The sequence below is a fragment of the Eublepharis macularius genome, chromosome 5, assembly GCF_028583425.1.
Source record: "Eublepharis macularius isolate TG4126 chromosome 5, MPM_Emac_v1.0, whole genome shotgun sequence".
NCBI classification, from domain to species: domain Eukaryota; kingdom Metazoa; phylum Chordata; class Lepidosauria; order Squamata; family Eublepharidae; genus Eublepharis; species Eublepharis macularius.
Genome location: NC_072794.1, coordinates 104,279,038 through 104,292,774, shown reverse-complemented (window position 1 = coordinate 104,292,774; position 13,737 = coordinate 104,279,038). Strand labels below are relative to the sequence as shown.

The following is a 13,737-nucleotide window of genomic DNA, read 5'->3' as shown; positions in this document are numbered from 1 at the left end:
TAGGCTTTGCTTCTTTCTGTTGACAGGAAAAAATTCATAGCTGGGATGACAAGAAGGGTCCAGAGCTAGGCACAGTTCCACTGCATCAGTACCCTATACAGCATCTGGAAAATTACATATTTCAATTGCAGCTGTTTCATGTGTTACAAAATATACCTAGGGGATCACAGGGAGCCAATATTGTGTAGTGGTCTGACTAGGACCTGGAAGACCTGGATCCAAATCCTGATTCAGCCATCAAGCTTACTGGGTAACCTTGTGCCATTTACTCTCTCTCAGTCTGACCTACTAAATAGGGTTTTTATGAGGATAAAATGGGAAAGCAGAGAACACAGATGGAGCCCAGAGTTCCTTGTTAGAGGATGGATGGGAGAAAAATAGAAGTTTCTGTAGCTGACATTTGGGAGCTTCTGGCTCACACTCATAATTACACAGAAAGCAGAGTGGAAAAACAGACACAGTCTGTTTATTCTCATATGACTAAAGAAGAGGGACTTTATAAAATGCCAAGTTGACAAGAATAAGATGATGGCGGTATGTCACTACAGATCCCTTAAGAAACCAGTACTTTGGATTTTTCAGCTAAGTTTCTGTGGAATCAGGGTATGGGACTCACAGAGGGAATTTGATGGAGGCTGTTATCCATGTAACAGACGTTGCACATATTTCCCCCTCTTCCTTCTGTGTCTTGCAGGAGAAGCTAGAATACTTCTTTCTGATTGTGTTTACCATTGAGGCAGCATTAAAGATCATAGCCTATGGATTTCTATTCCACGCAGATGCCTACCTACGAAATGGCTGGAATGTACTGGATTTCACCATCGTCTTTTTAGGGTAAAGAAACTGAGTATCATATATTTCTCTGTGCACTGCAGAGGGCAGGAAATGTTGAAATGTCAATGAGCACAATATTAAATTGATGATACATTTGGTTATATTAACACACTGTTTAAGTCAGATTGCTTTGTCTCCAAATGCTCCCTTTTAAACAGCTTTTCTGCACTCAAATGGAACATAACCATTTTACTTTCCTTGCAATTCAGCTATTATGACGGCCTGTGAAGGTTTTTTCCACACTAATTTTATGTTAACATATACATTAAGCCCAGTGGATACATATATATAGCAACAGCAAACTTCTTTTTAAAATCCCTTCTCCCCTTTAGGAATTATGTCAACCCAAGGCCCTAGAAAGAAGTATTTGGAGCCTCTCTAAAGTTTACTAATACTAGCCCCAGATTAGTAGGGGTGATTATGCAACAATTGCCACATGTTCCCTGTGTAGGCTATAGGGAATACTACAAGTGTCAAGGAGAGAAATGCAAGTTTTGATTCAAGTAGCACCTTCAAGATCAACAATATTTTCTGGGTATAAACTTTTGAGAGTTAAAGCTCCCTTTGTCAGATACTGTATCTGAGGAAGGGAGCTTTGACTCTCAAAAGCTTATACCCCCCAAATCATGTTGGTCTTTAAGGTGCTACTTAACTTGAATCTTGCTGTTTTACTGCAGACCAACAAGGCTACTCACCTGAAACTCAGGAGAGAAATGTGTCTGCAGAGGTGGATGAGCATCAGGGAGCCATGCACCACTGCAATCCTCCAATATGATCCCGCTATCTATTTCCTGAATATTTAGAATCCTGAATATTTACTTCAAACTTTGTGTTCACAGCAAACACCATGGTATAGACACCTGTTGTACAAAATGTGAATCAGTCCTTAAGTGCAAGTATACAGCTGAATGGGAAAATAGTGTGAACCAGATGGTATACAAAGACAGCTGCGTCTGTAGTTGTGGTCATAGTAAACTAGAAAAAGTATGGTTGGATGTCACTGCCAGCTGTTGCTCTTTGCTGCCTGGTTTACATTAGCATTTCTTCATTCTTCATGGTTTGTGCATGTGAATTAGCCCAGATTCCACTTAGGACTGCAAGTGATAGGGTTTACTTTTGATCAGGGAAGAATACATTATTCAGGGCAGGATGGGGACTTGGTCATTCACACACACTGGAATCTCACTGATCTTATGACTCAGCACTTAGGATCTCCAGGAACCCATGGAGACATTCACTCACTCCACCTAAAAGCAGGCCTTTATATTACATTACATTCCCCACTAAATTCCAAATCAAGTACTACAGAGGGAAATTGCTGATGGGTGATAGGAGCTGATTTCCAATTGTCTTGAAGAGGGTAGATTTTGATCACACGTGGCCATTTCCTGTATCTGTTAGTTCATTTTGCAAAGAGCCTTGGTGCCTTCACCCATGATGCACAGATACTTGTGCTCATTGCTCTAATACAATACATGGAAGACTGCAATCCACATTTACTAGGGAACCAAGTCCCAATGAGCAAAATGGGATTTACTTTTGAGAAAACATGGTTAAGATTACACTGAAAATAACTCCACATGAGTACCATTACCATGGACTGAGCCTATGTTGGACAGTCCTACATAATTCAGGCTGATTTTGCCATTCCACTACAAACATTCCTTGTTAACAGTTTATGATGATGGTGGTGAAAATTGCTTATAAATAGTTACTCCAGAGTTATTCCAGTCCAAACCTATTGAAATCAATGGGCTTAGACTGGAGTAACTGTGCACAGTAGCAGCCATGCAACAAGCAGCCAGCAAGATCCATGTCCTCTGAAGACACAATGGGAAGGTTTCTGTGCCATGTGCCTCTGTTTTAATTCCTTATCTGCTTTGTTGCTTCTATTTTGTCTCCATCATCTCCCTATCCTTTTCAGCTCACTTTCCTTCAACACTTTCTGTGCCCTTTCTCTCATAGAGTCTTCACAGTGATCATGGAAAAAATCAGCGTAATGGAGAGTGCTCTTCTCAGTGGGCAGGGCGGTTTTGATGTCAAAGCTCTGAGAGCCTTTCGTGTGCTACGGCCCCTACGCTTGGTGTCGGGAGTGCCAAGTGGGTGACACTTTCTTAGGTTTCTGTGATTGGATGCATGGGGGAGCTGAGACTGTGGGACACAGTTCTCATTCCCTTTTTGATCATAGATGATCAGAGAAATAAGTAAAATAAAAATATGTTGTTCCAAGGAGGGAGAGAGAGAGAAAGAATTAGCCAATTTATTTTATCTTATGTTTCTCCAAGCTCAGAATGGTGTATATGGCTCTCTATTTTACCCTCACACCCCTGTGAGGTAGGTTAGGCTGAGAGAGAGTCTGATTGGCCCAAATTCAGAGTGAGATTCATGACTCTGGGGATTTGAAATCAGATCTCCCTAGCCCAATACCATAAACCATGACACCACAGTGACTCTTGCTATACTGGCTATAGCAGATGATACACAAATGATTATCACTAGAGAAAGTCCAAGTGATTTCTGCATGAAGATCTTCAGAGAGTTTCAGGGGTATTCAGTCATATCCTGCATAATAATTACACATGGAGGGGTTGTTACTATTGTGGTCTCTTGCATGTTTCTGACAGACCTTGCAGTTGACACCTGTCACTGTAATATCACAATGAACTGTGCAGTCTGAACAACCGGCTTTCCTCTATAATAGCTAGGAAACAATACCAGCTTACCATGCTAAACAGTATGTGAAGAAAGCTACATGTCCTAAGAGAAATGAGCATGTGAATGTCACTGATTTCCCTTAAGAACCTGGGGAATGGGGTTTGGTGATGGTGCTGTCTGCTGGGGATTGGAAGCTTCTTGGGGACTACTATTCCCAAGGATTGGGTATTACATGAGTTTAAGGCAGTGACACAAATATATCAACAGTCTTTCCAGGCAGAAAACTGTAAATGAAAAATATTTCAGCAAGTGAAAATATAATATAGAAGATGGCAAAACCCAGAGGCAAAACAGGCTGATTCTTAAAGAACTGGCCCTGCACAAAGCATGGGAGCATTCCCATGGCCAGCATAATAATGTCACTCCTGAAAGTGACATCATTGCGTCGACACTGGGGAAGAGCACGTGAGCAGTTCTTCTGAATGGTGATGACTGGATCCCCCCTCCCTCCGGGAAGGTAAGGAGACCTGGCACTCACAGTGTCACGGCCAGAGAGAAATATAGCCTCCTGAGTTCCAACACCTGCCAGCAAATGCAGCTGACATCAAGAAAACAAAAAAGCTGTGAAAACTAAGCAAAAGTTGATAATAATGTAAAGAATTCAAATCCACCTTAAAACAGCCTAAGTATAGAACAAGACATTCATTTCAAAAATATAAACATTTATTGCTATTAAAAATCAATATTACTGATGTCTCTTATGCATATATCTATATTGTACTAAAGACAGGCTGAAATAACTCCAAACTGAGTCAAAAACCAGCCACTTGTTTACAGTTCTGATGTACAGCCAGAGAATCATCATTCAAAAACTTCTGCACAAAATATACAGACTATAAATAAATCCAGTCTTCCTATGTTTTTTGTAAATACTCAGTAAAGTGCCAGTGCCTATCTACAAGAGTACTAGCATTAGTACTACAAGAAAGTATGCAATAAGTAGTCTTTCTACATGTTATACATAATAAATGTAACAATACAGTACAAAATCAATTTCTGGCATAAATCTCTTATCACCAAGAACAAAATAGTGCTGATAGAAATATACTTCACAAAAGTTCATCAAAGTTCATAAAAACGTAACTTGATCCAGAGGGTCCAAGTTGAGTTATGACTCAAGAGTCTTCCAGTTGTGACCAAACAGGTAAACTGGTGTGTTCTTCCTGTTTCAAATCATTTTCTTCAAGTGGTCACAAATGAATCAGTCTCCCATATGCTTGTAACGAGTATAGCTTCAGCCTCTCATCAGACAGATTCATGACAGGCTGTATCATAGCTCTTGCTGTGACAATTATTAGCTTTCCCCACTGAAATGCACATGGATTCCTGGGAGTCTCAAAGATTCACAATACAGTCCTAAGCAGGGTTACACCCTTCTAAGGCCATTGATTTCAATGAGCTTAGGAGGGTGTGATTTGTTTAGGATTGCACTGTCAGTCATAAATGGAATTGTAGGGCGGTGTATGGTGATGGCTGGAAATGTAGGAGAAAGATAATGGCGGTCTCTTTTCCCTTTCTTCCTGCTGCAGGCCTGCAAGTGGTACTGAACTCTATTATCAAAGCCATGTTGCCACTGCTCCACATTGCTGTGCTTGTTGTCTTCATGCTGATCATCTATGCCATAGTAGGGGAAGAACTCTTCAAGGGCAAAATGCACAAGACTTGTTACTACATTGGGACAGGTAGGCGAAGCTACCGAACCCCTCTTTTAAAAGGGGCAAGAGATGGCTGGGGCATCACAGTGGGGCACGGAGCAAAACATTGGCCTCTAGGGCTCTTACATAATCAGGAGCTGGAAACAGCCATGACACCTGCCATAGCTTCTGAAGCTCTACTGCATTTAGAATGGAAGAGCGGAGCACATGCTTACATAGAAAAAAATGCGTTTACCATATCTTGTAGAGCTTCACATCTGTATCTTTACTTCCTTCCTCAGACATCATTGCCACAGTAGAAAATGAAGTACCATCTCCATGTACAAACTCAGGCCATGGGCGCCATTGCTCCATCAATGGCTCTGAATGCAGAGGCTGGTGGCCAGGACCCAACAATGGCATCACCCACTTTGACAACTTTGGGTTTGCTATGCTGACTGTCTACCAGTGTATCTCCATGGAGGGTTGGACTTCAGTCCTTTACTGGGTATGCTAAGCATGAGAGAGAAGATGATGTATGACTTGCTGGTCAAGTGGCCAGTGCAAGTTTGTGAATTTATGACCATTTGCTCCTGTCACTTCCTAGGCAGTAGATTACTCATGGAGCACAGTGCTCCTCGTTAGAGAGTGAAACTACTGTTCCATAGGAAGAACAGTTCATAGGTCAGGGCGTCAGTCTGCACAGGGTACACATCAAGTTCCAGAGTGAGATTAAGATGTGGGCTCCAATCCCAAAGGTAACCTAAGTTTGACTTTAGGTCAAAAAACAAGAAACTCTAGGAATTCTGTGTTTAGAGCTTTTAAATGTTTTTAATTTATAAAGAACAGCCATCTTTCAACTCAGAACTGTGGCACAAGGGCAAGGGTATTCCCAATGTGAAATTGCCCTGAGGAGTAGCTGTTTGCCCAATGGGGCAAACATGCAGACACTCTTTTGGCTGCCTGTTAGGAAGATGGCACAGAGGAACAGTTTAAACCAGCCCCCCCCCCTGCACTGTCAGGCCCCTGCTCAAATGCTGTTGGGGAGGGGGACGTCTACAGTGCCAGCCTAAGCACCCCTTCTAAACCTATTGACCAACAGACAGACATGTGTGTAACTCTGCTCATAATGGTACTGCCAGTGTCTTATCTAATTTGAGCCTTTTTGCTATGTATGAAATCAGGAGTGACTAAAACTAGAAATAATCTCCCAAAGCAAACATTGCTGGGAATCTAGGAATGAGCCCCTCACCTTTTGCAATGAATTACTATCAAATCTATCAATGTTTTAGGGGGAAGGTCTGATGGATGAGCTAGGACCCTGTTCCCAGCTCTTGCCTTGGTTATCTCCCAATCTCCAGAGTCAGCCCTTTCCCCTGGAATTAGAGGTTTTCCAAAATGCTCGTCTTGGAAATATTTATCATGGCATTTCTGTTCTTTCTCAGGTCAATGATGCAATTGGGAATGAGTGGCCCTGGATCTACTTTGTCAGCCTCATCTTACTTGGGTCATTTTTTATCCTCAACCTGATATTGGGGGTGCTCAGTGGGTAAGAAGGGCTGTGGCCTCTTTTCTCTCAGCTATCACTGACATGGGACTCTGTCTTTAATGTGCCTTAAAATTGCCAAGTCTTTTGCGAGGGGATGATCTTGGAAACTTCTTTATGGGAGTCAGGCAAAATATGGAAGCTTCACTTTCTTCACCCATATCTAAAGCTACTGCTAGCCTCAGGCATAGAGCAGAGCTCCTCAGACACGAGGCAGGGCTTCTTAATGCAGACATGAAACATGTTTTGTGGTACAACACTGCTGCATACACTCACTGCATGAGCTGAAATTAGTGGGAGAGAGATTGCCCTCTGTGTTACTACTATTTGGTGATCTGATCTGCTACCAGAAATATGTCTTTTTTATGGATGGCATCTCCTTACTTACCCCACCTCTTTCATTCTCCCCCCCTTCTCTGTCACTCATCCCTCCATCTTTCTTTCTCCTCTCAACATTTCATTACTGTCTCTCCTCAGGCTTGTAGAAATATTTCCTTTCTCTTTCCATGGCCCCAGTTCATGGATTTAAGACTCCACAGATGGGGACAAGTTGAAAAAGAGACTTATTGGTTGATGAAGATTAGCCATGATAAACAAAAACACTCGAGCCTCTAGACTGCTAGAGCTCCCGCCTGCTGAACCTGAAGTGCAAGAAAACACCCAGAGTTGCAAGAAACAAAATAAATTAAACAAATAAGTAACTAACACCAATACAGTGCCTGAGAGCCAAACTAAATGTGACAGAAATCCATGGTGTCACAGGTTCACCATAGCTATTTGAATGTGTTTTTAAAAAGTCATGAGGGATGTGGTGCAGTGCTCTTTCTATCACCACATGTCTTTTAAAGAGCCCCCCTCCCCCCATGGCTGTTTTGGCACTTTAAAAGGCACTGGGTTCGGGGGGGGGGGAAAGAGCTCCATGTCATGGGCCTGATCTTCATAGCATTTTAAAAAACACTTTAAAATGGTGGTGGTGAACCCGAGGCAGCCACAGTTTGGCTTTGAGTCTAATTGGAGTTAAGAGAGCACTACTGATAGCCCAGCATCTGTAGCAAGACTGGCCTTGGCTGGCTCAGTTGTCTGGGGAAATGTGGGCAAAATCACTATAAGGATGAACATGCAAGAGAGGTAGAGGGGGGTGAGGCAGAGGGTACAGGCCAAATGAGATGAGGCACTGGGGAAACAAATACATCCAGCATTTTTAAAAAGCAAATAGCAGATTCAGGGTGGAAAAAAGTTGGATCAGGGCCACATTGTTGGGGGAAAGGGGTTTAACCCCCCTCCACAGAGGAGTTTCACTAATTGAAACAGATCCCCTACCCCATATATGCAATATTATTTAACCCAGAAGGGGAAAATGACAGGATCGCTTTCTCTTGGCCTGTATTTTTTCCCTTTTAGGGCTCATAATAGACAGCCAGTGTGCTTGCTGAATGTTAATTGCTTTATAGAACTAGGGTGCTTTCTCTTAAATGTGGGGGTAGATTAACCCTTGAGTTATGTTGACTCAACACATAGGGAGGGAGAACAGGTGTGAGCACACTGGCACCACCCTGTACCTCTACACAATTGCCTAATTGGTGGCAAAGTGTGAGTGTGAGGACGAAGTGGTCATGTATTGTCGAAGTGGTCATGAGCACATCCCTCCCTGTGATCAGCAGCGCTGCTTTCAGAATGTTGCTGATCATGGAGAGGGAGTGTGCATGTGGCCACTCTCTCCATGTAGCAGGCAAGTCTGTACCTGTTGTTGTCACTGGCCTGGTCTGAGCCAAGCAGTCCCTGCAGAGGGCCAGTCAATTCGGATCTGCCTGGCAGTTGTGCAGGAGAAGGTGTCAAGGAATCTGCACCAACTGTCACAACTGGCTGGTTATCAGCTGAGCTGTGGGACTTCTCAGCTTGGCATGTTCAAGGGCTGTTTTGCCACCTCATTCCATCCCTTGCTGGAAATTGGGGAGGGATGCTTCCAAATCCTATGCTGACTTTTTTTTTTGCACATTCCTATTACTTTGCTAGATGACATCGATTATGACAATTATACCCTTTTGTCCAAATGCACTTACACTATCTCAGTAACTGTTTCAACTGCCCTGTGTTATGTTCAATGAGAGGGGAAAGTTGATTGGAGGGCTAGTGCCTTGTCTGAGACTACCTAGCAAATTCATAGCTGAGCCAAGCCTGGCTGGGGACCACCTGGCCCATTTCTCACACTGTTAACCACCGTATTGTATGTATTAATTTTTAACTGGGTTTGTTCCAGGGAGTTCACCAAAGAGCGTGAGAAAGCCAAATCACGAGGTACGTTCCAGAAACTGAGGGAGAAGCAGCAATTAGAGGAGGACATGAAGGGCTACATGGATTGGATTACTCATGCAGAAGTCATAGACAGTGACCGGACCCGTGGTGAAGGTACCAGCCTTGTCAACTACCTCACTAATGGGAAACCAGTTAGAAGACACTGGTTTCAAAAATCAAAAAATGTTACGGGATGAAAACTGACCAAACTCCAGGAGAAAATGTCTTCAGGAAAGGGTTATTTTGACTTGCAGATGAGCCCATGGGCTGGTTCCAAATGATATTATCTGTGAGCAGAAAGTGGGGGGATGATTTTCACTGATCTCCCTGGTCCCTCTGCAGACTCCAGATGTCCCCTCATGCTGTTCTTGTGGGTCCCCTGGCAGTCAGAGCAGCACTTAATTGAGTTCTGTGATCTGCAGTGGGAAGGAGGGGGCAGGGATGTCAACACAACAGCAGGTGAACACACGAGGGGGAGCAGAGTGTACTAAATTGCAGCTGTGCATAGGCAACACCAAAAAACAGGGCAGAAAGCACAATAGTGAGTTCAAAGCAGATAGATACACTTGTGGAAAAGAAGGTAGTGCACCCAACTTGGAATGACAAACTTGCCTCCTCCTTTCCCACGTGGCTATATGCTGCTTTCCCCAATGCTCCCGGTCCAATCGCATAAGTCTCCTTCAGATGGAAACCTGAGCACCCAAAGGGCTAGTGTGTACCGTTTAGCTGCTGGGCCAAATTATACCTGGCTGGCTCCCTGTCACTCATTAAGGTTGCCCGTTTCAGGCTGGGAAATTCCTAGAGATTTGGGGAGTGGAGCCTGGAGAGGGTAGCATTTGGCGAGGAGAGGGACCTCAGCTGGTTATAATGCCATAGAGTCCACTCTCCAAAGCAGCCATTTTCTCCAGAGAAGCTGATCTATATGGCCTGGAGATCTGTTGTAATTCCAGGAGCTCTCCAGCCACCACCTGGAAGCTGCCATCCTCTGGTGACTCACCTGATGAGGCCAGTGTGCACCAGCCAGCCCAACAGCTTCACCTAAAGAGGGCAGCGGGCTCGCTGGGCTGCCATTGCTGAGGAGGCCATTTCGAAGGTTGGTGCAGGCTGGGATTGTACTTCATGAGGTTCACTAGTTTTTTATTATTTTATGGTATTTTTAGACACACTACTGCTGGTAATCAACAGGTTTGAGAGTATTGCTTGTTGGGGGCTGTAGTCTGAGAGGAGAGAAAACCAGAACAGGAAAAAGGAAGGAAGGTGAACCGCATGGGCCTAGGCAGAGTTGAGAATTAAGTACCAGTTATTGCTTGTTGTGCACTGCACATATTTAGTTTTATCAATAAGCCTTGTTGGAACTTTCCCTCTGCTTGAGTTGCCTAAGACAATGGTCTCTGTTTCCATCTTCCACAGGGATGATGCCGTTGGATGAAGGTGGCTCAGAGACCGAGAGCCTGTATGAAATCGAGGGCATGAATAAATGGATCCTCTTCTTGTAAGCAGAACACATGCTAATTTAAACACCCACCTGTTCTAATCCACAGCTCAAATCATTCTGAGGGCATTTTAACATTAAAAGCATTTTTCTTCATCCTGTAAAATGTGCAAGTCTCCCATCAAGGGTCAACCCTATGGCCTCCCTCCTGCTGAGGGCTGCAGCCCAGCAAAGGATCGGAGTGGATCAGGCATTACCACTGCCTGGAAATGCTGTGCTAATCTAGTGCCTGGCGGCAAGGGAGGAAGCAGAACACAAGAAAATCACACACACGGCTATCTTCTCCAGGCTTCTCTCCCACCAGGAAATGGAAGTTTGTCTCGGGGGCTATCTTCCATTTCCTGATAGAAGTAGTGCTCAAAAAAGTAAAGCAACAACTCATTCACATCTTCAGCTGCAATTTCAGAGTGGAAGGGAACATCAGTGGAGGCCCTTATGCTGTTTGACCAAAGGCCCATAAAACCTACATCTCTTTCCATCTCTGTAACATACCCTTACCCTATAACATGCTCTCTCTTCTCTTCCTGCACCACCTAAGATTGCCAACCTCCAGATGCAGCCTGGAGTTCTCCCAGAATTACAACTGATTTCTAGACTGCAGAGATCATTCCACTAGAGGAAAAGGCAGCTTTGCAGGGTGGTCTCTATGGCATCAAATCCCCTTTGAGTTCCCACCACTCCCCAAACTCTGCAGTCATCAGGCTTTGACAAGCAACCTCCCAGCAGTTTGCCCTTCCTGCTGGTCACCAGTGACCAGTGAGAGTTTCTAAGCTTCCAGGCAATTGTCCTCCATGAGCAAGCACTCCGGGCACAAGCGCAATGTGCACACTCCCAGCAGACGCAATGATGTCACTTCTAGAAGTGATGTCATCGCCATTGCTGTGGGAGTGTTTCTGCACTTTGCTTGAGGCTGATTTTGGCCCCAAAGGGGCTGATCCTCATCACGGTGAGTACCAGATCCTCCCCTGGGCTTCACTCTCAAATCTTCAGGAATTTCCCAACCTGGAACTGGCAACTCTAGCACCACCAGAAATCACTGTAAACTTGTCTCTATTACCCCTCCCTCCCATTCTCTCTCAGTCCTGTAGCAATGCTCCTTTCTCTCTCCTGGAATCCCTACCACATAGTTACCCCCTTATTTCTGTTTTCCCCACAGCCATCTCTCTATAACTCCCCCTTTTATTTATGAGTTCAGACATTTATATCTGGCACTCTCCAAAATCTTCCCACAGTGGCTAACAACATAAAACAATAATAATACAATGTTAAAACTAAAAATATAGCAAGTAAAATAATTCCCAACTCAGAATTTTAAAACAGCAACCAGTAAAACCAACAATGTAAGTACAAAGACAGGACACAAAATCAAGCAGCATAGCCCATGGTTAGAAAACATCAAGGAAATAAAATGCAATTAAAAGTCTGGCTTGGTGATTCCCAACATGGGGCCTGTGGACACCATGTTACCTAGCAATGTTTGCAGGTGCCCACTTGCTTCTTCCTCAAAGGAAAGAGACAATGCTGGCTTCATCCAATTCATTGGTGTATAACAACAACAACATTTGATTTATATACCGCCCTACAGGACAACTTAATGCCAACTCAGAGCAGTTTTCAAAGTATGCCATTATTATCCTCACAACAAAATACCCTGTGAGGTGGGTGGGGCTGAGAGAGCTCCAGAGAGCCATGACTTGCCCAAGGTCACCCAGCTGGCTTCAAGTGGAGGAGTGGGGAATCAAACCCGGCTCCCCAGATTAGAGTCCTGTGCTCTTAACCACTACACCAAACTGGCTCTCCAGGTTGCCCTCTCTTACCAGGTTGCCCCCTCTGATGGGCAATCTCTCCCCTGCTGCTCTGGCCCCTCTATGGAGCAGTGGGAGCAAAACGTCATAGCATCTCATGACACTGTAGGAATCCCCTCTATGGGTTTTACTGTAGAAATTAGGAGGATTCCTAGAACATAGTGTGATGCCATTTGAACAGTCTCTGCCCCCCAAATGAAATTAAAAGTCTGTCTGTGCTCCAGCTTGCAACCCTACTGGAGTAGGAGGTGATTTAGAAGAGCACAGGAGGTATCTGTGTCTATGGGAAACACCCATTTGGAAACAGGAAAATGATTCACTTGGAACATCATTTCATTTTGTTGTACCTCCCCACATTTTGTGATCAGTCTCCCCTCGCAACACAGCAGCCATTTTGTTGTGATGCTCATTTCCTGCTCTCAGAATTCCAAAGAAGGCTAAGAGCTCAACTGATCTGAGGACTCCTGGCTTAGGTGAGCAAAATGGTTTGGCCTGGCGCCTAAAAGACAGTAAAGTAGGGGCCTCCCTCTACCCCTCTATCCTCTCCTCCTTTCTGAGTTTACTGGCAGCAGCACACAAGGTTTTCATTCTCCTAGTAGGCCATACACTGAACAAGTCTGAGCCATAGGTGGGCCATGTGGCATGGCTGGCTGGCTGGAAAAGCTGACACCAAGTTACTCTACCGCACACCTCTGAATTCACAGAAAAGAGGAGCAATGGTGGACATAGTCAATCAGTTCTCCCATACCACTTCTACTTTTGATGAGCTTTGATAGGTCTAAATATTCACACAAACATGTAAAAGAGCAGCAAACCATGGGCATTTGGACTCTCCTCTGGGGGCAGGTAGCATGGTTCCAGGTTCCTGCCAGGGGTGAGGAATCTCCCACCCCAGCTCTCATTTCCCACTGCTACTGCCACAGTATGATGTCACTTCTGGGAAAAACTAAGAAGTGGTATTAATCTGTTCTAGGAATCACTGGAAATTCTAGATTTTGCCTGACAGCACCCCCATGTCCCTCTCTGGACGCCTAGAAGTCACTAGGCCATGCCTGGCAACTCTAGAAGGGAAACAAACAGAAGGGACTTCAGATGTCCTAAGGGCTTTATGGTCTCTAGGCTTGACTCTGCACCTAAAAGAGCAGTGGTTCCAAAACTTTTGTAAGGCTGGCCTTGGAGGCTGATTTGCTGCTATTCTCATTTTGGCTGTCCTTGACTCTTTCCCCTCTAGCCGGCATTGGCGGCGATGGAACCGTCTTTTACGTCGGAAATGTCGTGAAGTGGTTAAGTCCAAGTTTTTCTACTGGTTTGTGATCCTGATTGTCTCCTTGAACACTCTCTCAATAGCATCTGAGCATCACAATCAGCCTGGCTGGCTGACCCACGTACAAGGTGAGCTGCGCATTTCATTTCTGGGAC

The 13,737-nt window shown here is 44.4% G+C and overlaps 1 protein-coding gene across 3 annotated transcripts in view; it reads left to right on the top strand.

The window, feature by feature from the left end:
• The window catches only part of CACNA1S (calcium voltage-gated channel subunit alpha1 S), a 79,992-nt gene that overhangs the window by 18,274 nt on the left and 47,981 nt on the right, over window positions 1-13,737 (top strand). For all 3 annotated transcript variants that reach the window (XM_054979106.1, XM_054979105.1, XM_054979107.1), the window contains exons 3-10: window positions 695-834; window positions 2,800-2,933; window positions 5,079-5,231; window positions 5,486-5,691; window positions 6,629-6,732; window positions 8,987-9,135; window positions 10,432-10,513; window positions 13,550-13,710. In XM_054979106.1, the coding sequence (XP_054835081.1) occupies window positions 695-834; window positions 2,800-2,933; window positions 5,079-5,231; window positions 5,486-5,691; window positions 6,629-6,732; window positions 8,987-9,135; window positions 10,432-10,513; window positions 13,550-13,710 (1,129 nt within the window). The remainder of the gene's footprint in view (window positions 1-694; window positions 835-2,799; window positions 2,934-5,078; window positions 5,232-5,485; window positions 5,692-6,628; window positions 6,733-8,986; window positions 9,136-10,431; window positions 10,514-13,549; window positions 13,711-13,737) is intronic.